General features: G+C 27.7%; 1 protein-coding gene across 2 annotated transcripts in view; it reads left to right on the plus strand.

The window, feature by feature from the left end:
• The first annotated feature begins 15,982 nt into the window (after positions 1–15,982).
• Positions 15,983–25,356, plus strand: part of LOC142321965 (uncharacterized) — a 34,833-nt gene continuing 25,459 nt past the window's right edge. The window contains exon 1 of one of the 2 annotated variants that reach the window (XM_075360525.1): positions 15,983–16,304. In XM_075360525.1, coding sequence (XP_075216640.1) covers positions 16,286–16,304 — 19 coding nt within the window. In that variant the 5' untranslated portion in view covers positions 15,983–16,285. Of the gene's footprint in view, positions 16,305–24,915; positions 25,072–25,356 lie in introns of those variants that run through there. The other variant, XM_075360526.1, reaches the window with a different exon arrangement.

The raw sequence follows: 25,356 nt of genomic DNA on the forward strand, positions 1-25,356 counted from the left end.
AAATGAACTGATAAATATTAATTTATACATAAATAAACTAAGTCTGTTATAATAAGAGCAAAATTTTTGATCAGTAAGTTGTAAATAGGTATATAGTTTAAAATAATATTGATTCATTAATGAATACCAGAATAGTTATTTTAGTTACATAAATACATATTTTTATGTACATTTTAAAGTGTTCAGTAAACTAAATTTATAATGCTATTAATGTGCTTTAAGTATCCTGTAAAATAACAAAATATATTGTCCATTTACTGCTCATATTTTTTTCTTAATTATAAACTCTTGTTAATTAATGACTGTTATTTTGCAAATTGTTAGGATTGCTGATTAGCACAAAATTTTCCTGTCTATCTAAACCAGCCTTTTTTATCTTTAAAAATAGCTCAAAGCTTTGTAGTATATTATTTTATTTAGTATTTTGGTATGAATTAATTGTATTTTTGTAAACATACAATAAATCAATTTATTATCAGATTTTTTGTTGGTGAATTGCTTATATTTCCCTGTACCATTAAAAACTTATGGGTTTGTAAAATGCATAAATATGACCAGGATTTTTTTAACTTATTGGTAAGACGTTACATTTAAAAATGAATAATCTCAGTATATCAATCTTTATTTAATGTTTTGTAAATATATAGTCTCTCGTTACTTATTTTAAAGTGGATAATTAAACTAACTGTGCAGAGCTGATAACATTAAAAAAATGTATTTACTGTATTAAATTTGTTGGATTAAAATTTATGAAATAATAGTAAAAACATGGGTTGTGGATTGTTGTAATAAATTAAAAAATTTATTTTGTACCTGTACCATTTTATTTAGTGCATTATTCAATTAAGTACTACAATTTCTTGTCTGAAGTACATTCCATCCTACTGTAAAATGGTTATATCCACTGTCACAAATCAAATAAATAAAATATTGCAATCTTGTATTCCTAATCTGGTATATATTTCTTATTGTTTAGCTTTGATGAAATTGTATGATATATATTAATAATTCAGCTGGAATTATTGTACAGTCTTGAGTCAATTACATATACTGATTAAACAGTGTAAGGATACTAAGATATTAATATTATTGTATTTTAATTTTTTATGTAAATCAAAATGCTTTTGGCCATTAACAATTTTATTAATCCTTTCCTTTATTTAATTTCATTACTATTAGTATTTTAAGTCATATTTTTTTTAGTAAAGACATTTTGAATGTATGAAATTAATATTTATAATGTTTAAAATTAGGAATCCTAGTTTAAAGATGGTAAATTTGTTTAAGTTCTAATTCATTTTTGGAAAGCTTTTTTTTTAATATTTTATTTTTAAATTGCAATATTTTTCTTGAAACGTGTATATTCTGGTTAAGCTATAAAATATCAGCATTGTAGTATAGTGTTTTGTGTGTTACTCATAATTACATGTATACATTTTAATACAAGAACATTGCAAGGTAGATTTATACTTATAATTACTTTTTTAAGTAATTATATAAGTTATTGCTCTTTGAAACCACTATAAGAGTCCCAATTTATCCAGCCCAGTTGTCTACTAAAATCTTCTTGTGGTTGAGTAAACTGATAAAACTTCTTACAGTTGGTTTTACGAATTTCAACATATCTGGTAACACTATTTGGCTGCTAGCTATTTCTAATATTGTTTTTTCAGTGTTTATGTGTAACTTGCAACTTTATTCTATGGTTTACTTATGATTATATTAATAGCAAAATCATTAATAATGTTCAGGTAATTTTGTTTATATTTATTCAACTTTTCAGTAAATCGGAAGTTTTGAATATGATCCTAGTAATATTGTCCAGTAGTAAGTAGTTCGTAATTTTTCTCATGAAAAATTTTGATAACGTTTTTAGAAATTGCACGATTTCACAATGAGCTATGATCACTATAACCTTTTCTTTGACAATTTTTTTTATTTTTGTAAAGGAAGAAAAATATGTTTATATTAATGGCGAAAAAGATAAGTCATGTCAGTTAAAGATAAGCAGCGTAATACATTATTTACAGTACATAACTGTATATTTTTTATGATTAACTGAACAAAATTTATTTTAAATTAATGTTACAATGCTTCCAGTTGCTCTAATGGTCATCTTCAATGACTACATGTCTTGATGTATCATGATGAGACTACTTTATATAAATTAAAAAAAAAAAAACCATTAATTTAAAATAATTTGATTCAGTGTTATCATTTAATAGTATAGTTTTACATAATTTTCATTGCAGACTATAATGAAGAAAAACATTGCAAGTATTACTTTTATTTAGAATGTCTAGACTGATCAAGTAATGTACAAAACAGCAGTTGCTTATTTCACTTTATTACGTTTTAATTCTAAAGATTTCAAAAAATATGAAAAGTGTTAGTTGATGTCAAATCCTTAAGTGTAACACAGAAATTAGCTTTAACTTAGCCCCAATCAAACTTTAACTTTAACCCCTATCAAATATCTAAAGATTAGCTCTTATTTGGCCTCAATGCTCAGACTTTGGGCATGATTTTTCAATCTTATATTGTTGTGATTGTAATTTTATCTTTTACACCACTTTTACATTTTGTGAATAATAAATTAAAAGCTATTCTACAAAGGATAGGACTTTTTAAATAAAACTTTGTGATGTGCTAAAGAGTATAGTATAAAAAATATGGAGAAATCACGTTGTGTAAAGTTCATGTAAACTTGACATCTATTTTTAAAAATATACAAATAATTTCATAAAATAACGGTTTTAATATTTTTATTTATAGTTGCATCAACAATTATAGTTATTAGGGACTTATGAGTGTAAAGTAACTGTACTGGTAAATGTGTGGTCTTGAACAAACTCATACTGACCATTCCTGTGACATGTGGTTAATTGAAACTCAGCCACCAAAGAATATCCATGATCTAGAGTTCAAATTTGAATAAAACCTTTATTCAGATTTGAACCTGAGAATTCTTAACTCCAAAATCAGCTGTTTTCCAATGAGTTTACCACTTGACCAACCTGGTGGGTTTTAAATATTTATTTTTTTGTTACACTAAATTTCAAATATTAGAAGTTGACAGAAAGAAATTTTTTTTTTATTTTGATATTACTAGATTGCAAGCAGGAGAAAAATCTGAGGAATCATGAGGAGTGGAAAAAATTAAAACTGATCTTAAAGCTGTATTCAGGTTGAGCATTATTAATATTATATGACTAAGTCATTTTCAATAAATATATTGTTCTTTAAAGGAGCAGGTGGTTTAAGAAAAAGGAAACTAAAAAATAAGTATCTGTCTATAAAGGATAGTTAAAGATTTATACAATGGAAAAAAGTAGTTCCTGTTTGTTATGTGTGTTTTTTAGCTCAGAAAATAATTTGACATCATAATTTTTGATATTACGTTAAAAATATTAACAGCAGTTGGAAAATTCAGCAGTTAGGTGCCTTGAATATATAACAAAAAACACAACCTTGAAATTAAATGTGAAGTTTTTAAAGATGAAAAATTTCACTTTTAATAATCGAATCTGAACAAAAATACAAATTTCAGAATTTCTATGTGGAAATAGTTATTATTCAGGAATCAACCTTATTTCCTACACTATTTTTCTCACATCCTTTTTTTAATTTCTCATGTAAAGAAATTAGAAAGTGATGTTATGCAAGCAACATTATTACATAACAAATGACTCATCGATCATTCACTGAAAATGTATTTATTTGCCTACAAAAAATATTATGTTCACATAGAACCATAAATAACTACGTAGAAATGTGGTGATTTTGGATGAAGAAAAGAAAAGTTCTAATGAATTAAAAATAAATTTAGTTAAGTGAATATAATGTATGACAATATACTAAAGGAAAATGAAAGTTTTAAAATTCTGTCAGTACCTCATGTCTGATGAATATCAGATATGAGGTAAATATATAGTAGTTAAATCATAGAAATCTCACGAAAAAGATAAGACCCTGGTGGTCATTAAAATCATCATTTAATACCTTTATGGATATGATTGGATCATTCCAGAGTAATCAAGAAATTTTGAATTTATCATTTGCATTAGTTGAATTAATTAGTGGCCATTTATTTATAGGTATGATAAACTAAAATTTCATAAGAAATAAAAATAATTTTAATAGTGTTTCAGAATGCTATAAGCTCCTATTTCTTGAAATTTCTGAGTTTAGAAAGTAAGATTAAGTATAAATAAAAAATTCAGCAAACAAGGCCAAGCTGGCAGATTTTTATATTACTCGGTTTACTAGCAGCTCCATGTTTATATAATGTAATTTTTTCCATTCTGTAAATAAAAAAATAATTCAAACATGGTATCAGTTTTTTTTTATTGTTAATAAATGAAGCACCTGGTGCAGTAAGAAAACTGAATTCTTTTCTCGTAACCTTGGCTCATTTAAAAACCAAGTATTCTGCATTACAGTGTATTTAACTATTTTTATAAATAGCAAAAATTCTTTCCACAATTAAAATTTATTATCATTTTGTTATATTTACGAGGTGTGAGAAAAGTAATGAGACTGACTTTTTACCAAAGTTTTTATTTTTTCAAACATTATTATCCGCTTCAAACTAGTTCCCTTGGGCAGCTACACACCGGCGGAGTCGTTCCCACTCCTGGTAGCAGCACTGGAAGGCTTCAACTGGTTGGTCACAGTCTTTTGAATGTTCTCCAGCATTCCAAAATGACGTCATTTTAAGACGTTTCAATTTCGGGAAAAGGAAAAGTCACAAGGACTCAAATCAGGTGAATAGGGGGGGGGGGGGGTTGAGGAACCGTAGGAATGCGTTTTGAGGTCAAAAATTCCCTGGTGGAATTGGCCATGTGACACGGGGCATTGTCATGATGAAGCATTCACTTGCCTGCAATGTCTGTTCTCACGCGAATCACTCTTTTCTTGAGCCTTTCAAGGACACCTTTGTAAAACACTTGGTTGGCAGTTTGTCCTGGTGGAATAAATTCTTTATGCACGATACCCCTACTGTCAAAAAAGCAAATCGGCATGGTTTTGATCTTTGATTTGCTCATTCGACATTTTTTCGGTAGAGGAGATGACGGAGTGTGCCACTCTTCGCTTTGTTTCAGGATCGTACTCAAATATCCAGGATTCATCATCTGTGATCACACGATTGAAGAATTCTTGGTCATTGTCAGTCCTCTCAAGAAGATCAACGCACACATCTCTTCGATTGTCCTTCTGTTCCGTTGTGAGGTTTTTTGGCACAAATTTCGCATGTCCAAATCGTCTGTCAAAATTTGATGTACGGTGAAAATGTTTAAATTTAACTGTTCACTCATCATCCTTATTGTTAAACGGCGGTCTGATCTCACAAGAACCCTCACACGATCAACGTTTTCGTCAAATTTTGATGTTGAAGGTCTCCCTGAGCGAGATTGATCTTCAACGTGTTCTCGGCCTTCCAAAAATGATTTGTGCCAGCGGAAAACTTGTGCTCTTGATAAAAAAATGTTCTCATAGGCCTGTTTCAACTTTTCAAAGGTCACACTAGCGGATTCCCCAAGTTTAACACAAAACTCGATTGCACAACATTGCTCTAAATTCCGATGCTCCATTTTCGTAACACAAAACAAAAACACAACTTCACTGATGGCGGTGTCAAAAATAATGTGTTGGCTGAACGGAGTTGAAACTCGTACTGAGCATTTGGAAGGGATGAACAGACCGGTAGACACAGCGTTGCCAGATCGCTCGCAGTGTTACCAATCTCATTACTTTTCTCACACACCTCGTATAATGAGTATTTGCTAATAATAATAATTAAATAATAGGCCTATACTCTACAAATTATAATAATTTATTAATAGCTTAGTCATTTTATATGTATTCATAGAATAGCTAAGTAGTTTTTCACTTTGTTTACTAATATTTAATACTATTTGTTTACTTTTCATTTTCAATAAATTGATTTAGTTCAATCCTTCAATTCTTGGCGTGTCCCGGTACGAATGGTATTATTGGTTCCTTCTCCAATGTGTGGCTTGTTAGTTAATATTTTGTGTGTATTAATGAATTAATAAATTTTTTGCGTTTTTTGTTAGTGATTTTGTTTACAATTACAGAATTTAAATCCATAGTTTAAAATAAAAAGCTCGGTAGTCAAGCTCGTTAAATAGTTAATAATGTATACGATTTTACGAAGAAAGAAGCTATAAGGAAAATTAGAAGGTGACAATTATTTAGTGCGCATTCAAAAATATGAAGAAAAAACCACTGCAGCTTGTGGGATTTCAATATCACAAGCTTAAAAACTACAAAAAGAAACGCAGGATCTTCTTAAATCCAAATCGCAGTCGCGTACATTCACCCCACAAAAAAAGTACAAACAACGTTCAAAACCAGTTAGTGGATTAGACAGTTTTGATCAAGGCGTTGTAAAAAGAATGGTTAACGAGTTTCACGCAAAACATAATGAACTGCCTGCATTAAATAAATTACAAGAACTACAAAAGCGTATTCAATTTAAAGATTCTTAAAATACGCTAGTAGCTATCTTGAAAGAGATAGGGTTTAAGTGGTATAAAACTGATAATAATAAGAAGCTTTTGGTAGAGAAAGAAGACATCCGGTGGAAGACAATAGAATATTTAAGAAAAATGACTGATTGCAGAAAAGAAAATTCTTCCATTGTTTATTTGGACGAAACGTTTAGTTTAACGGCCCATTCGGCGACAAAATCGTGGTCGGATGACAGTAGTGCAAGAGTAAGTGTCGATTAATAAAGGTTAATGATAGTCCACGCCGGAGGAGAAATGGGGTTCATTCCGAACGCGATGTGAACTCGGAAAACAAGTTCGAAAAAACAGTGACTGTCACAACAGCAACACAACAATTTCATGAAGTAAGTAGGCATCTGAAAAATTAATTCCTGGTCTTCCCCCCTCACAGTCAGTGGTTGTTATCGATTATGATCATACCTCAATTCACTTCTAGACAAGCCTCCGAATTCACCTAATAGGAAATGTGGCATGATTATTTAGTTAGAAAAAAACAATATTCCGTTTAATAAAGCATTGTTAAAACCACAGCTCTATGACGCAATTAAATCACATAGAAATCCAAAAATAAACTATCATTTTGATGAACCATTAAAAAAAAACACTGGCGTCAGGTTCTACGACTTCCACCTTTCCATTCCAATTTAAATCCGATCGATATGGTATGATCAGCTCTAAAAAGATATGTTAGTAGTAATAACGCAACAAGGTCAGATATTAAATAATTAGCTGAGGAAAAAATGAATGAATTAATAAGCATGATTGAAACCATATTGCGAACATGTAAAAAGCTGAAACTGAGTAGGAGTAGATGGAACTACTAATCTATGAAATGACATAAATTTATCATACATCTAGACAGTGGTAGTGAAAGTGATTTTTCCAATGAAGATAGAGAAGATGATGAACTTGCACAGGAACTAGACATATAATAAAAATTTCTAGTAGTGTTATAATAATAGTATAATCAACAATGAAAACAATCGTACAAAAAAGATTTACATTTTAAATAATAAGCTGTAAATATTGTAAAAAAAAGAATTGTACAATAATAATTGTACATCTGATTTGGTGTAATTACGGATACAATATATATTCAAGCACTAGTTAAGATTTTTTTAGTTTATAAATATACCTATATTAAAATCCTTGCTTTTGCAATCCTTTTTTATTGAATTAATACTAATTACGTAATAATGGATTATAACTAACAGTACATCATAGCGATACTAAATTAAACGTGCATAAATAAAAATACAACGATTATTATTGTTGTCATATTAGAGGTGTAAATGTTTTCATGTTTAGTAATGAAGTCTCGACCTTCTTCAACACGAGCTTTTATTTTCATTGTACCTACTGTACCTACTAACATTTATTCCTTATGCTAATTTCCGAAGAAATAGTGCGCAAAAACATAATGGTTACGTAAATTCTGATTGAGTTTAGCAAAATTAGACGTTCATCATAAATCGGACGTATAATTCTAAAAAAGTTGGTTAATAATTTTTAGTTATCAATGATTGCGGACTTCCAAAACGTCTGTAAAGCAGCAGATCTTTATCAGTTTTGCTAATATATGAATTTTATTTGTATAATTTTTCAGGAAATTGTTCGCTGTCACAAAATTTAACAAAACAGTCAAATTTTAGGAACTATTCTGTCTGCTTTTGAAATAATTTCAGATTACGGGGACCAGCCTGTTGGCAATTTTGGCAGTTTTTTCAGACTCATGTTATTATTTTAGTTTTTTCCTTATGTTCATTTCCAAGACAGCATGCGCGAAAATAAAATTGCTATATGAAAATTTATTTATTACAAAAAAGTGTACCTATTTTAAGAACAGTTAATCTAATTTCAACGACTGAAATCCTTGATTCACTTACTCAAAAAATGGTGGACTATTTAGCTTTGAAAAATATATGATTTTTACTTGTAGACACTTGAAAAAAATAATTGGCTTTCATAAATTCAGCACATCAATCACAATTTATGAACCAATATTATTTCTATATGACGTGGTTTAAGTTTACTCAAACAAAACGAACTTTTGTAATGTTGACTTTTTGTAAAAGTGGAGAATTTTTTGTTTCCTATGCTAACCTCCGATAGCAGAGTGTGCGAAAACGTGATTAGGAACTAAATAAGCTGGAAACTATTACATAACTTTCCCGGCTATGTTGGTCAAATCATGAACAAGATTTAAGCATCAAGTTCGTACTATTCTTTGGATAAGAACCTAAAACTTATTTAAGTAAAGTTTTTTGATATCACCAAAAATGGGGTTTTGAAGACAAAAAAAACATCATACTCCCTTAATAGGCACAGTATCAAGTTGATTTAAAGTGGTCGTTAGTCCTCTAAACATTACCTAAAACTTTTGTCTGAAACAATTTTTGATATGACCAACCCTTACGGCAAGGGATGACCAAACTCTTGCTGGAATTGTAAGAAGATGGGGCTTGTCATATGCTATATGCTACATGTGAAACTTTTTTCACATGCAACTATTGTCGTATTGAATAAATTTGAAGTTTTCTTAACTTTAAGGTGGAAATCATTTTTATCCCTTACTTAGCACCATTGAAGTCTACCTCTGCCTTCTGGCGTGCCGAAAGGGATTTTTTTTTTATTTCGGAATAATCCTTAAAAGAAGTAATTAAAATTATTAGAACAGAAATTAATTAATAATTTTTTTTTATAAACATCAATTACAGACATTTATACTTTATAATTTATAAACATTTAACTTTTAGTATATTAGGAAGCCCATATTTCCTGATAGGTCACACAAGTCTGGTTTAATCTGTTACCCCAGAATGGAAAAGTTATCACTTACAGAAACAGATTAGGAAAGAGGGAGAGGTTATAGGAAAGACCATTAACGTAAAAAGATACTACCTCTGGATCATGGTAGTTCAACATCAATCCAAACAGCATTTTTGACACAAATTAATCATGATTTTGTCATTTTATCTGGTGAAAAGAGGAAACAATGTATTTAACTCACTTTAAAAGGGATTATTAGATAACAAAATGTAGATGGTAAAAGTACAATTTTGTTATCAATAATAATGTGGGAGGCCAGTTTGAGAGAGAGGTTTGTGTAGTTAAAGTATGAAAGTTTAAAAAAATAGTTAAAATTTACTTATTGCAAATTAAATTTTATTTAATATTACTGAAATATTTAAATTTCAGTGTAATAGTTAAAATATTAGGGAATATTAAAACAATTCAATGAGTATATGAAATTAAAAAAGATTTATATGCAAAGACAGTAAAATTGTTTACCTTTGTTAACGATCATATAAATTTTGGGGTCAGTGATAACATATTAAATGCAAAGCTATCTATGTTCACTTTTTGCAATGTCTTTTCTAGTAGTTTTTTGATTTCATAATATGTTAACAGACTGAGGATCCTGTGAGATAAAATACTTTTGTTAATCTTGTATGGTATAAATTATAATGGTAATAACAATTACATACAAACTGCACAATTATGATTCCTAGGTGAATAAATGAAATGCTTATAAGTGAAAAATTAAGATATTGTTAATCTCTGAAACGATTTACAATTTTTTTTTTCAGAATGAAAGAATTAAGAAGAAAGGAAAAAGTCTAAGCTGATAGTAGAGAAATTGCTTATGTCTTGAGGGATAAAAAATTTCATTAAATGAAGATTAGAGCTATGAGTGAAAAAATGCAAGCAAAAAATAGTTTATGATAAACTAAGAAATATTAAAATTAGTAGTTATTTATTAACTACTTATTTATTAATAGGTTTATTAATGTGTGTGATTTAATGTTATTTATTATTTATTTATTAATAGGTTCAATAATGTGTGTGACTTAATATAGTTATTAATATGGTTATTAAAACGTGGACTTTCATTCAGATTAAATTTATTGATGTAATTGTTGTATTACCTATATAATTGTACAAATAAAAAACTGTGCCTATAGGGGACAGCACTATTAAAAAAGAACATGCCACTTGCTGTACCTCGACAATGGTGTGGAAATCGGCAAACAGATTTTTTAATTACTTATTAAACTAGAAATAATTTTAAAGTGTATATGTACATCATAAGTTTATGCTTACATGTCGATGACCAAAATTCTTGTGTATATCATGAGCTGTTGTATTTAATTATAAATTTTCTACCTCTTATACTCATTATTATGCTGCATAGGATCAATTTGGAATTCATAAATGTTTTACTCCATTTTGAAGGTTATTTTTAAAAACATTCAACAAAATTTGAATTAGTAGGCTCAAACATTTGCCAACACTGTGAAGAAATAGGTACTGTGGAACACATATACTACGATATACTTGTGTCACTGGTGGGATGAACTGAGGCACATATGGGCCATTCAAGGACTGAAACCAGATAATACCATACAATACATGTTAAAGGGACATCATGAATGAACTTAGTTTAGCTTAAAGTCGTTTATGTTTTGTGTAAAAATAATTACCATAGTGAATAGTTGTGATTATTCAAATATATATGCACTCTATAGTACTGATTTGTGTAAGTTATAAATCAAGTATTTGACTTTCATTTAAAAATAAGATATTTTCATAAAATAGAACTTCTTATAGGAAACATAATATATTATACAAATATGGTAAATGACATGAAAATTAGTGAATGCTGTACATTGCAGCTTAATTTATATATTACATATCAGTTTTTTTTTATTTAGGAGCAAACAAACAATTTAAGTTTTTCAGAAATCTGTTTAAAAGTAAAATGATTAAGTGGATATATTACGAACATTTTACTGAAAAGGCACTGACATAAAAATGAGAATAATTCTAAACAATTTATTGACAAAAAATTATAAAAATTGAGATTTATTTCCATTAGATATATAAGATAGATTTTACTGAAGATATCCAACAAATCAGAGCTGTATCAGAATTGAATAAAAAAAAATCCAATTTTGAAAATACTGATGTTTGTGATGCAGTGGTAGCATCTCAGCCTTTTATCTTGGGTCCCTGAGTTTGGATCTTGGTCAGGCATGGCATTTTTCATAGGCTACAAAATATCATTTCCATATTCCCCATTTAAGTTTCAAAAGCTTCTGTGACATAATAATGAAGAATTATTCATCACTTAAAAAAAATCTCCGATGAAAAAATTTAGCTAGAAAAAAAATATATAAAAATTTACTTTGTTAAAAAAAATTCATACTAAGTTGTATTAAAAATTAAGTTGTAATATTCTGTTATTCTTATATATGATCAGAGTTGATATTTATATTGAATAGCAGTATAAAAATCTTATTTCTGTACTGAATTGTAATTCACATATTACGTTATGGATTTACTATCTTGCCCATTAGCTAATTTGTCAAATTCATCTATCAGTAGATTGTAGTACAATGGTATTTATATAACTGGTATAAATCAAAGTTTGTATCAACTATAATTAGAAAAAAATCTTTTTTTCTTAACTACAGGTATATCCAAACAATGTTTAATACTAAAACACAGAGGACATTCAGTTGAAAACCATCAAAGATGGATGAAATTCTGACAAATATTTTGCCAAAATTGATTCCTTTTAGTGATTAAGAAGTATATATGCATATACTCAATGAATGTGAGTGAATAAGTGAAATTAATAGAATGTAAACATTATGTATGTTTAACATAGACATTTATCAATAAAATTAGAAATTTTTCCCAAAACTTTTATATATATATATATATATATACAATTTCGCATATATATCGAAATATATACAGTATATCAATTTATAATAATATAACAAGTATATACAACCACCACAAGATATGTACTAATGAATAGGGATTTTCTGCTAATGATCAGTACACTCTGGTGCTAAGCTAAGGGGGTTTGTGTGTATGTGTGTGCGTGCTTGTGTGCATGCATGCACACACACACAAATGCTGTTTAATAGGGTAGGATAATATGAAATAACTAGCTTTTTTCTGAATACATAAATTTGAAAACATAAAACTTAAGGTAGAGGTTCTGAAATGGTTAACATAATGGATATATTTTATATTACAATAAAATATAACAATTTTACAAAATTTCTGGTAAAAACCTGATTTATCATAAAATCTAACCAACAGATTAATGAAATAATTCTTTCTACAAAATTTCATGGCATTTGGTTAAGCTAAATCAAGAAATATTGTACAGATGTTCAAACATATCTAACTTATTGTATGGTGTACCTTTTTGGAATAGAATACAAAAACATATACACTGAGTATGCATCTAAACATGAATTAACCTAACACTACACTATGTCACAGCCTGCTGTTTACCGAGTTCAACATAACGAATACAATATTCATCTAAAATTACACTAACCAAAACTGCCAAATACACCTATAACATGGTCTATCATATTTAATCTTTCTTACTGCATGTATTAGCACCATGTTATTAAAACTAATAGTGAGTATTTACAATTAATTTAATTATAGTATATATAAAAAAAATATCTATACTATATATATTTGAATATAAAATTCTGATGAAAACAAAATAAAAACATAATAAATAAAATATGGATACTCTTCATTATTACATAACTATAAAAATGTCTTTATTATTAAATATTTACAAATAAAGAGTCTCAAAAATTAGTCTTTACGTATAACTTTGATTTATATAATATAATATCATTCATTCATAAACATAATCTGATTAATCATAATCCATGCTGGAGGAGAAATGGGGTCCATTCTGAACATGATGTTAATTTGGAAAGCAAGTTCAAAAAAACAGTGACTATAACAAGAGTATCAACACAACAATTTTTTGACGTAGGCATCTGAAAAATTAATTCCTGGTCTTCCTCCCTCCCAGTCAGTGGTTGTTATCGATTATGATCCATACCACAATTCGCTTCTAGAGAAGCCTCTAAATTTAATGATAGGAAAAGTAATATGATTAATTGGTTGGAAAAAACACAATATTCCGTTTAATAAAGCAATGTTAAAACCACAGCTGTATGACAAAATTAAATCACATAGAAATTCAAAAGAAACTGCCATTTTGATGAACCATTAAAAATTACTGGCGTCAGGTTATATGACTTTCACCTTTACATCCCAATTTAAATCCAATTGAGATAGTATGGTCAGCTTTAAAAAGATATGTTAGTAGTAATAATGCAACATTTATAAGATCAGATATTAAAAAAATTAGCTGAGGAAAAAATGAATGAATGAATAAGGATGATTGGAAACCATACTGCGAACATGTGAAAAAGCTGAAACTTACTTTAAGAAGATTGAACCACTAATCTACAAAATGACATAAATTTATCATACACCTAGACAGTGGTAGTGAAAGAGATTTTTTGATGAAGACAAAGATGGTGAACTTGCACAGGAACTGGATGTATAATGCAAATTTCAAATAAGCATTAATAATAGTACAATCACAATGAAAACAATTGTACAAAAAAAATACTATGAAAATTATAAATAATAGTAATTATAAATAATAATGTAGTAGCGGATAAAATATACAATCAAGCACTAGTTAAGATTTTTTTGGTTTAAAAATACACTTAAACTAAAATCCTTGTTTTTGCAATCTTTTTTATATTATCAATACTAATTATGTAATAATGTATTATATTAATAAAAAATAAAAGCAATAATAAATTAAATATGCATAAAGTACAATGATTATTATTGTTATCCAATTAGATGTGTGTAAATATTTCCAGGCTTGGTAATAATGCAGTGTCAACCTTCTTCAACACAAGCCTTTAATTTCATCGTACACACTGTAAATAATTGATCAACTTACAAATCTCAGAAATAGATTTTTTTAGCTTCATGTTTTCTCTTATAGCTGTGTTAGTGAACAGAGTGTAAACATTGATTCAAAAATAAATAATAAAGTTTTTTATCAATTTATGCATGTAATGATGAATTATATATAATATGAAAAATTGATTTGAAAAACAACATTAATGAATATTTAGTTAATGCTGCTAATTTGATGAAAATGCTATAATCTTATAAACTCTAAAAAGAAAAACCTGTCTATGAATTTTCAGATCACAGCTATTCTTTGAATCAAAGTGTCTATTTTTGTTATGTATAATTTAAAAAAATGTATCCTTTATCAGTGATCTGTTCATAATAGATCATTTTATATATATAAAGTTTTGTAAAAATTACATTAGAAAAGAATGTAATAAAAATTATTAGAAACATTTTAGAACTATTGTACTTAATGCATCTACTTAATGTACCTACTATATCATGTGATTAGGATTCCACTTGGACTGTTTCTTGTGACCTGATAAGCTTTGTTATAAATTTATCTAGTTCTTTAAAATGTTAATAACTTGGGTTCTTCATATATTTTCAGATTTATATTTATGCATTAACAGTCAGGTTAGTTCATTTAGAAACATAATACTATACTCCACTGCAATCATTTTTCCCCACACAATCCTAATCCTGTGCAATTATATTTTTATTTATACCTGAATATATTCTCTATTAAAATAGTCTTGAATATTTTTTGTGATATGGGGTAGTTACATAGACAAAACTTTCTGTAGTTGTATGCTATGAGTATATCATGCATCCTGCCCTTATATGTTCAGATAAAATGTAATTGAATCTTTAGTTTAACACTGTTTTTTCCCTTATGATAAATGCACATGAAATAAAATTCAGGACAGTTATAATAATATACAAGATCATAGTGCAAAATAAAAAGGAATTTTTATGAAATTTTAAGTCATTATTGTAAAACACCCCATTCAATTGAAAAATTTGTATTAAAATTGCAATCATATTAAATGAAGAACCATTTAAAAAATTGTATTCAGATTTTAATAATAAAAACAGCTTTATTTTATAATAAACTTTTTCGTGATTTATCAGTACAAAATAAAGACAAAAGAAAAAAGAATTAGGTAAGACAAAAAGACAGATTAGTTAAAAAAAACACTACGCATTCGATTAATTTAGATCCATGGAAAGTAGTTCATAAAATAATATAGGGAAATGGTTTTTTATGATGCTTCATGGGACATAAAACTTAAAAAAAGCAATTAAATTTAGTTACAATTTGGTACTAACTAAATTTAAGAATATAAGTGTATATAATTAAGGATAAACAATTTGGGAAATGATCGTCCCATCGTTGGCTGCAAGCTTGCTCTTGATAGTGGAAATTTCTGTAAAATGATATTCGAGAAGACGCTAAAATCATTTTTCTCTTATAATAATTTTAAGATAGTACAATTTTAAAAAATTATGAATTGCGTCTCATTTAAAGGAATGATTTAAAATTCCTGGAAGCATTAATTTTTTACGTTTGTATAGACCTAGGCAAACCTGACACACAATTAGATATCATGAAAACCTTAGTTTCGCGGCAAAATGTCAGAAGCAATGCAATCCGTTTGGCAGTGACGTCTCGTGCCCGCTCGTCTCTTTCTTGAGTTCAACGAGGTCTGAAAATCCTTGACTAGGAACATGTGCGTTGGGTATCATTAACAGAGACATTTTTTGTGTAATAATCATTAATTGTAACATTAAATTGTGAATTTTGGCCTAACTTTTTTAACTTAGTAGTTTTCATTTCAGAGACAGTACTTACAGTTGACAGTTAAAAGTTACCAGTGTCTTTAAGGTTGTTCAAGTTCATGTGTCACATTGACACGCCGAAGAGCTGTCTTGTTTTGAAAGTCTGATGAGTATGAAATTCGGTCGTCATGTATAAAAATAAGAATTGTAAGTAAAGTTAATTGTGTAATTGGTCATTAGTTATTATTTTATGCATTACTTCTTGTGTTATCCAAGATTGTTTCTTAGTGTTTTGACGGTTAGGCACGTGGAGGGATTACAAAGCGGTTTTTTGTTTTCATCCATGATTGATAGCAAGTTTGTTGTAATTGTATTGTTAATTAAGCCTTACCTCAATTTTTCTATACTTCTACTATTTCGAATTTTGGGTTCTTTTTCCTATTGTTATAATGAGGTTGTACATAACCTAAATTTGCTCAGTTTCATAATTTAACTACGAAACGTTATAATAGATACGTTAAAATAAGATTTGATATCTCGAGCGGTTAAATTTTTACGGAATTATTAGCTGGCATTTTAGTTTATTATTTAAAAGGATATAGTTAATGAATCTTGCCAATGTATCAATTATTTAAATGAAGTGTAAAATCTTAGAATTTGATTATGTAGTGAAGTACGTTTTTTAAATTTCGTATTTGTGTTTTGCAAGAAAAATGCTTTGTTTCTATAAATTTTCTAGTGACGTTTTCTTGAGTGAACCAAGACCCGTTTTAAAATATAGTGCTCTTTTTTTATTATTTAATTTTATTTGGTCATGCTGAAGATTTCGATCAATTTAATATTTATTAAAATGAACTAAATTTTTAACAGAAACCTTTGTAAGGATATCGCCGTACACGTAAATTAATTTGTAAATTAGTGTCAGCAATTTATTTATTTAGGGTAGTTAATCCTTAAAATTGTAAATAACTTTTTTGTTGTAATTAAAACTAATGAAGTATTCAGTTAGTTTATGTGATGAAAAAGTTAACAGGGATGTCAAATCTGGGAACTATGTTTTACTAAGTGATATTTCTAAAATTTGATTTAAATTTAATTATTCTTACAAATTGATTTACCATTATTGTGGGAATTGGATTGGTGTATCTACTTTCATCATACTTCTTGTGCATTCTATTTTATGCAAATGTAAAAGATTTTGGATTTTTCATTGGAGAAGTTTGTTTTTACTTATATTGGTAACCCTTAACAATTGCACATAGCATTGTGGAAATAAACTGGCATAGAAAATATGAATAATCCATGTGTTGGAAATATCTCAATACTCCAATTTCAAAATTATAATTTGTGGTATGTAAAAATTTTTATACCCAGTGTGGTGTAATTTTTCATTTGTGAGTAAAATTAAATTTTTTTAATAAGAATTAATTAATAATAATTCAGAGTTATTTTTGTACATTAATAGGCACATTTCACATTTAATTTCTTTTTTATTAAGTGTTATATTAATTATTTATTTTTTGTTAAACTCTTTTTTTTTAATCTTATGCATTTTGGATACTACTAATGTTTTTTATTTGTGACTGTATTTTGTGATGTTTCTGATCAATGTATTTTTTTCATTGCTATAGATTACATTGTTATACATTCTATAGATTACTACTGACAGTTATCTAAGGCATGAGAAAGAAAACTTGTGTATGTATAAAATTCATATAAAGTGCGTCAAGAAATGGAAAGTAATTTTAGGATATGCTTTTGTGAAATTAAAGAAAAAACCTCTATGTATAGATTGATATGAAAATGTTTTGTTTTGAAATTGCTAGTTAAAAATTCTTTCCTGATCTTTGTTCAAGTTGAAAGAGTTTATACTGAAATTCTTAAAATTCAGATTAAACTACAATTGATTTTATGTTTTTGACCTAAAAATTAAAAATAATAATGGGTCCTAGAAATTTTCTATGGAATCATCAAAGACTTTAAAAATTGCAGAAGAGAAATGTATGTTTTTGTGTTTTACATAAATTTACTTTGTTTAACTGATAAAAAATAATACTTAACATAATTTGCAGAGAATTTAATTCTGAGAAAATTGGTGTAAATAATGTTATCTGTAAACAAACATTAAAAAAAGGAAAAGAAATTATATTAAGCCAAACATATCAAAAACAAACATTAAAAAAAAAGGAAAGAAAAAAAAATATATTAAGCCAAATGTATCAAAATGTAACAGGAAATATATTTTATTATTTTAATTAAGTGCTGGATGTAGATGTTATTTGACGAAAATTCATTATAACAAAAAAAAAAATAAACAAAATATGTTATTAGATTTTCACAAATTTATTTAAAAAATAACAGATTTCAGTACATAGTACCTTCGTCAGGAGGACTATTATCCATTATCTGTTTACTTCTGAGCAAGGTACTGTATACCAAAACAGCTGTTGTGATTTTTTAAATAAATCTTGTGAAAATCTAATTGCATGCCTTGTTCTGTATTATTTTAAAACAAGAAAGAAGTTTTTTGCTTGCCCATGCTACCTGAACTCCATTGATTGATTATTTCATGTTTCATTTCTTGAACAAAAATTACCTCAGTAAATAAAATGAACTTATGTTATGACTTGTCTGGAAGCCAATGATCGCAATTCAAGAGCTCTAGGTAGCCAGTTTTAAATCCTCTGCAAATTGAAAGGGAAAAATTATACAAAGAATTCACCATACTTTACTTTGTAACACTGTTATTGTGGCAGATTTGAATAGTAGTTATGTTGAATTTGTCGAGTCATATTAGTTTTTTCATTGATGATTTGTTCCTGACACAATTGAATATGAAGATGAATCACACACAATATGAATATGAATCAGTCGTATGTAATACTAAAATATTGAAGCAAAGGTATATGTGTGATTTTTGATAATTATTTTTTGACATTTTTTTGATAATATATGAGCAAATTAATTACAAAAAAACACAAGCAAATTATGTTTGTGTTTCTTTTGTATTCTCGATCAGAAAAATAGAATATTTCCATTCATTTGTATAAGGTTACAAAATTTTTCAAGTTCAGTTCATAAAACTTGTCAGTTATTGTAACTCTGTAAGTGATCCGACAAATTATTGAATAACTGGTTAGTCATACTGTAAAATAATGTTTATGCTAAGCTTAATAAGATAAGTAGTGGAGTGGTTTCTTATTACCTTCTTCATTGAGCCAAAAGGTGTTGTTAGAGCATGCCAATGATGTGTAGGGTGGGATATTCAACTCTTTAAGTGACATCTTAACAGTTTTGTTTTTAATTGTAAGTTAATTAACTTAGAAGTTTCTATTAAATTAATCTTTATTTGATTTTTCATTATTTTTTAATTTATTTTGAGTTAGTTAACTTTATTACAGTTTTTTTGAAATATCAATACAATTTTAGTTTGGTTTAAAGAAATAGCATTTTCTCATATTTTCAAGTAAATTGTCGTAAAATTTTTATTTGATTTTGTTAACATCTTACTTGGTTTTGGTTTAACATTTTTGATTGACAAAGTAAACTGAAAGCATTGGCGATCTGAAAATTACATGAATTTTTGCTAAATTAAATTCTTTAAAAGTTATATTTACTATGTCTTCTTTATTCATTTATTTGATAACCTAGAAAAATTGTCTGATTTTTTATTTTTTTGTTCATTTCCTCAAAAGCTGGTATATATAGTAGGGGAACTGCATATTTTTCCAGTCAAAAATAAATCAGTTTTTTATTCTATAACTTTTGTCTCAAGGATTTTAGTATAGCCTTGTTTTATTTGTTGAAGCAGAGATCAGGAAATTGTTTTTTTAAATGTGATGAGAATGCTTATAGAAAAAAATGTGTATGAATTTTTTGTTTATTTTCAGCAGTAGTACATTCCGAAATTATTTTGATTTCCTGTGAGATACCTACTATTTATAAGAGAAATATAATTATGTAAATTGAAGTTAAAAGCACCATATAAAAACAAAAATACTTTCATTTATTTGAGTAATATCTTTTTGAATATAATTCTAGAAATAAAAATAAACTCTAAAGTTATTGGATTTAACATTTTTAATAAACAGATTTATATAAATTTTTTAATATACTTATGATATTGTTAGTAAGACATACATAAGATATTCGTGAATAGTGAATTAGTTCATAGAAAAGTGCTTAGTTGGCAAAATTGTTGAGGAAAACACAAATGAAATGAGAATATCTTTAACTTGAGAATATCTGATAGAGTAATTATGTTTTAAGTTAAAATATCAGCATAAAACAGAGAAGAATGGAAAAAGCATCAGAAGAGTCAAATGACAAGATTAAAAAAATAAATTAAGTTTTTTCATGGTCACTAGGGTGGCCCTTATTTTTTGATTTTAATTTTTATTGGTCACACCTGTGTAAATTATAACATTGTGTGAAAAAATAATTTGTGCAAAACTTCAGGATGATTGGACCAAGAGAACATGCTGCATTTGAGTTGAACTTCAGAGATTTCAATGATAACGCATTATCTCCTCATAGATATATATACACTTCCTGCATAAATATTAGTGAATATTTTACGATGCTATAACGTCTGACAATATTGATTTCATATGTATGTATTTCAATATTATATCAGAAACAAATTTAGTAATGATAAAATCTTGTGTACAACGTAGGGCCTGAGTTATAATTAGGGTTGCAGCAAAGGGGCTATAAAAAGTAGTTATCTTTTCTGCAAGCCTTTACGTTTCTTACGTATGGAGACAGTTTCCTTTAAAAATCACAAAGAATTCGTTTAGCCTCTGTATAAGAAATAAGCATCTGGCACAGTAGTGATGGTATTTCTGTTTTTGTATTGTAAAAGTGTTTCGAGGTAATAAACAATTTTGAAAAAATGGAGCATAGAAGTGATAAAATTTTTCTTGTGGACTATGACAAAAGTCAAATCATTGGCATGAAACTTTCCATAACTGGTAAGTTTTATGTGTTTTATTGTATAATTTACATAAAATTAAACTTTAGTTTTGAGTAATTGCTGTAATCTTCATAAAAGAAGTTGAAATGTTTTGGGAAAATGCATGCACTTCAAAAAAAGATACACATGGTAGTATTGAATAATTATTCATTTTACCAACATTAGTGAATGCTGTAAAAATCTCCAAAATTGCATAAGTGAGCTGCAGAGGCAGAGCAAAATATATTTTGTGGAATTGCTAAATGTTCTTTTTGATATCAGTGTCAAGGGTGCATTAAAGTCTGTGAAAATGGAAGATAAAGAAATCAAAGGAAAAAAGTTAATAAATCCATTTTCCTGTTAATTTTTTTGTAGAAATGATATATAGCTTTTCTTTTATATTGTACGAAAAATGCAACTTCAGTCAGCATCATCAAATGATTAAAGAGAAAGTGATTTGGTAAAATTAAATTGCATTTGAAGGTTCTACGATAGGTGATTTGATGTCCATAATGAAGATCCAGATCCAAGTGATCCAAAGCAGATGAGGGGAGTAAAACAGATTATCATTTTGACTGTCAACTTTGGACACATGTAAAGTTACTGAACGTGATACTGGAAATATTATTATTGCTGTTGCTTTATCATTAGGACATGACATTCATATTTAGTGATTAATCATTCATCAATTATGTGTAGTTGCCTTTGTTTGCAAGCTGAGAGAGCTATGAAATTATGAGAAGCTTTCCAACAAAACTTACCTAAGTTCATAACAATTCATTTGGAAGTAAAAATATTACTAACCTTAATGGGAAAGGACTTGCTAGAAAGGCTACCTGTTGTAATTAAGTGTGACCAAAGTGAAAAACGTTTAGGAGTTAGTAAATTATCAAGTAATGGAAGAGAACAAGTGTCAACTGTATTTAACTTGCTGAAATAATGGGATTATCCACAAAGGTGGCAAACTCTATTGCGATACAATAACAAATAATTTGGGATGATTCCATGGAGCTTGTAACATAACAGAACAGATGATTGAGCAGGATCTACAATATTTTCCTTGTCATTATATGTATGAGATGGATTTGAAATCTGTTTTTGAAAAAAAGGATAATTTTCAAGTCCAGAAATTATCATTTTCAAAGATTTTCAAAATGCATAGCCTAACATAGATTAAATAAATTTTCAATTAAGTATTAACAACCATTGTGTTTATGAAAAAACTGCAGGTTGTAGAATTAATATTAAATTTGTGTCTGAAAAATGTAGAAAAGAACATCCAAAAGATGATTATAAAGAATTTCTAGAATCAATTGTCATCTTTCTAACTTGGAGAATGTTTCTCTAGGTGAGAGTTCATCCTAGGGAATTAATTTTGCATGTCTGGAGCTTTACATAAGGCTTGGTGGATGGCTAAAGCCATTAATGAATTAAAAACATATATTTTTCGTGAACATGTTAGCGTAAGACTACTTATCAAAGATTTAGGTGTATTAATTGTTATGTGTATATTCAACCATGGTTCAATGTGTCAGCATTTTTGTGAAGTAGCATCATGACAAACTGCAACTGCACAGTATAATTTAATATCACAAAAGAAACGAATAAATGAATTAGTGTCAAATAATGCTAATGAAGACAGATACAAAAATACATTTTATGATTTTTTTTTATAATATTACCCAAGAAATCCCTGATCGCACAAGAATATTGGAAGCACACTGATTCAGCAGGTTTTGAATAACAGAGTTGATGTACTCACCATAATTATGATTAAAAATTATTATAATGTAATGAATTCTATTTTAACTGAAAAAGAAATTAAATTAATTTGTTTAGATGTACATTCTATAGTTAAGTATTATAGATGAGCAAATGAAAGTAACCTTAAGTTTGGGTGACTAAATTTTTCATGCTTATTGAAAATAAGTACAATTCTTTTCTAACATCTTAACATATTGCATTTACATTTACCTGCAATGTGTTTGCATCTTAAATATTCATTAAATTATGATGAGTTTGTGCCTGAAAACTTTTCTTTCATCTAGATCAATTGTGAAAAGATTTACAAGATTTGTCATTGTTAAAACTTTTAATTTGTTATTATAGAGTCAGTTATTATTGATGTGCCAGAGAAGTATAAAGAGGTACTGCATGTAACATGCTGATTTTGACTGCATATACATGGGCAACCATAACACAATAGAACAAAAAAAAAATTTCTCCTAAGAATGAGAAGAAAACGGTTGGTTGTACAGAGTAAATCGCGAAGAGAAAACCCTGCTTGAAAAAAGATTTTATCGGATCGTGTTAATTAGTTATTAATGATTAAAGTTAAACATTTTTTGACTCAACCATATGATTTTTTGATGTGTGTATTGGAAATTTTATACAGAATATGAATTTCTGAAAATTATATAAAAAAAAGAAAACAAGAAGAATATTGATGTCTGAAAAATAAATAAATAAATCGAGAAAAGGTGAAATCGGGAAATATCTTCAAACAAGTGCTAACGATAAGCTATAAGGGTAATAAACAGCGGGTTGCCGTAGCATTGTTGTTACCTTTTATTGCAGGGATTATGGCGGCCCGACAATGCTACGGCAAACCGCTGTTTATTACCCTTATAGCTTATCGTTAACACTTGTTTGAAGGTATTTCCTGATTTCCCCTTTTCTCGATTTATTTATTTATTTTTCAGACATCAATATTCTTCTTGTTTTCTTCTTTTTTTTTATATAATTTTCAGAATTTCATATTCTGTATAAAATTTCCAATACACACTTATAAAAAAATCATGGTTGACAGTCAAAAAATTTTTAACTTTAATCGTTTAACTAATTAACGCGATCCGATAAAATCTTTTTTCAAACAGGGTTTTTCTCTTCGCGATTTACTCTATTCAACCGTTCTCATCTTAGTTTTAGGAGAAAATCTATGTATCACTGTGTAATTATAGAAGGATAAATCCAGACTGCAGAAATGAAATTAACTAGTATGATTTATAAGAGAAAAGAAAAATAGAATCAGAAAGAGAGTGTGACTAATCAAAGGAATGGGAAATCTAAATGAAAAAAATTGAATAAGATTGCTTTAGATATGTAATGACAACAGAGAATTGAAAAATAGCTGAGAGTGTTATTTGAAATGGGCTAGAATAAAATCCAGTTGGAAAAAACATAGAAGAGATGAAACATAGAATAAAATAAAAGAGGACATATTAGGAAGAGAGTGTCTCAGGAGTATTTCACAGAGTTACAGAAAATTAGAAAAGCAAGTGAAGTATTTATGAAGGGATCTTACCCAACAGATAGGTGAAATGAAAAAAAAAGATTTTATTGTATTATAATGTAAGAAAACTTAAATAGTGTAAATTTATTAGACCTGAATTAAAGAAGGATAATCTTGCTGCCTCGATAAACATCACATAAACATCGATAAACTTATATGACATGATTTATGATTGAAATTCTTTGCTTTATAAAATTAAAAATATTCACTTTATGTTAATCTGAGAAAACTGTTTACAGCATACCTGTTGTATCTAGAAGTCATAATTTTTTAATTTTTTTTTTGTGAATAGAAAAAAACATTTATTTACTTTTTTATTATAAATGCTTTATTTTCATCCATTACTAAATTGTTTTTATTTTTAAAAAAATTTTATTAATGATAATCTAATATATTTATATATAAATACACAAGCAAAAATGGGAGTACAATTTTGATGAAAGAAAAGGTTATGATAATATTATAACCTTTGAACTATGTTGCATTATGTAATATATAAAGCAACTAACATAATGGAAACAACAATTTTATAAGTACTTAATCCGTAAAATACAATAAAAACTAATTTTATTTGTCTTATTAATCTTGACAAAAATTTAATTTGTAAATCCATCCATCAATTAAATGATATAAGATTTAATGCGAATTAATACTGGAAAACTGTTCAAAATAACATGAAGTAAAATTATCTACACTTGAATATTAATGTGTTCTTTCATCTCCATAAGGTAATTTACAGTTCTTAGTCTCTTTTTATCTACAATTCTTAGTGTGCACGTACACTGTAAGAAGAATATGTAAAATTATTTTACATATCAACTGTCAGTACCTGACAGTGGTCCCAGAGGTTAATCAAAAAAAAAAGGTTGAACATAAATATTTATATTGAAAATTTAATGACTTTTATATTGCATTGCAGTAAGTTATGTTAATGTTAATAGGCTAGTCATAATAAGACATTTTGTTATACTTCGAATTGAGGCAGTGATCCTAAAGGATGTCATTAACTGAAC

The sequence above is a fragment of the Lycorma delicatula genome, chromosome 3 (assembly GCF_047948215.1).
Source record: "Lycorma delicatula isolate Av1 chromosome 3, ASM4794821v1, whole genome shotgun sequence".
NCBI classification, from domain to species: domain Eukaryota; kingdom Metazoa; phylum Arthropoda; class Insecta; order Hemiptera; family Fulgoridae; genus Lycorma; species Lycorma delicatula.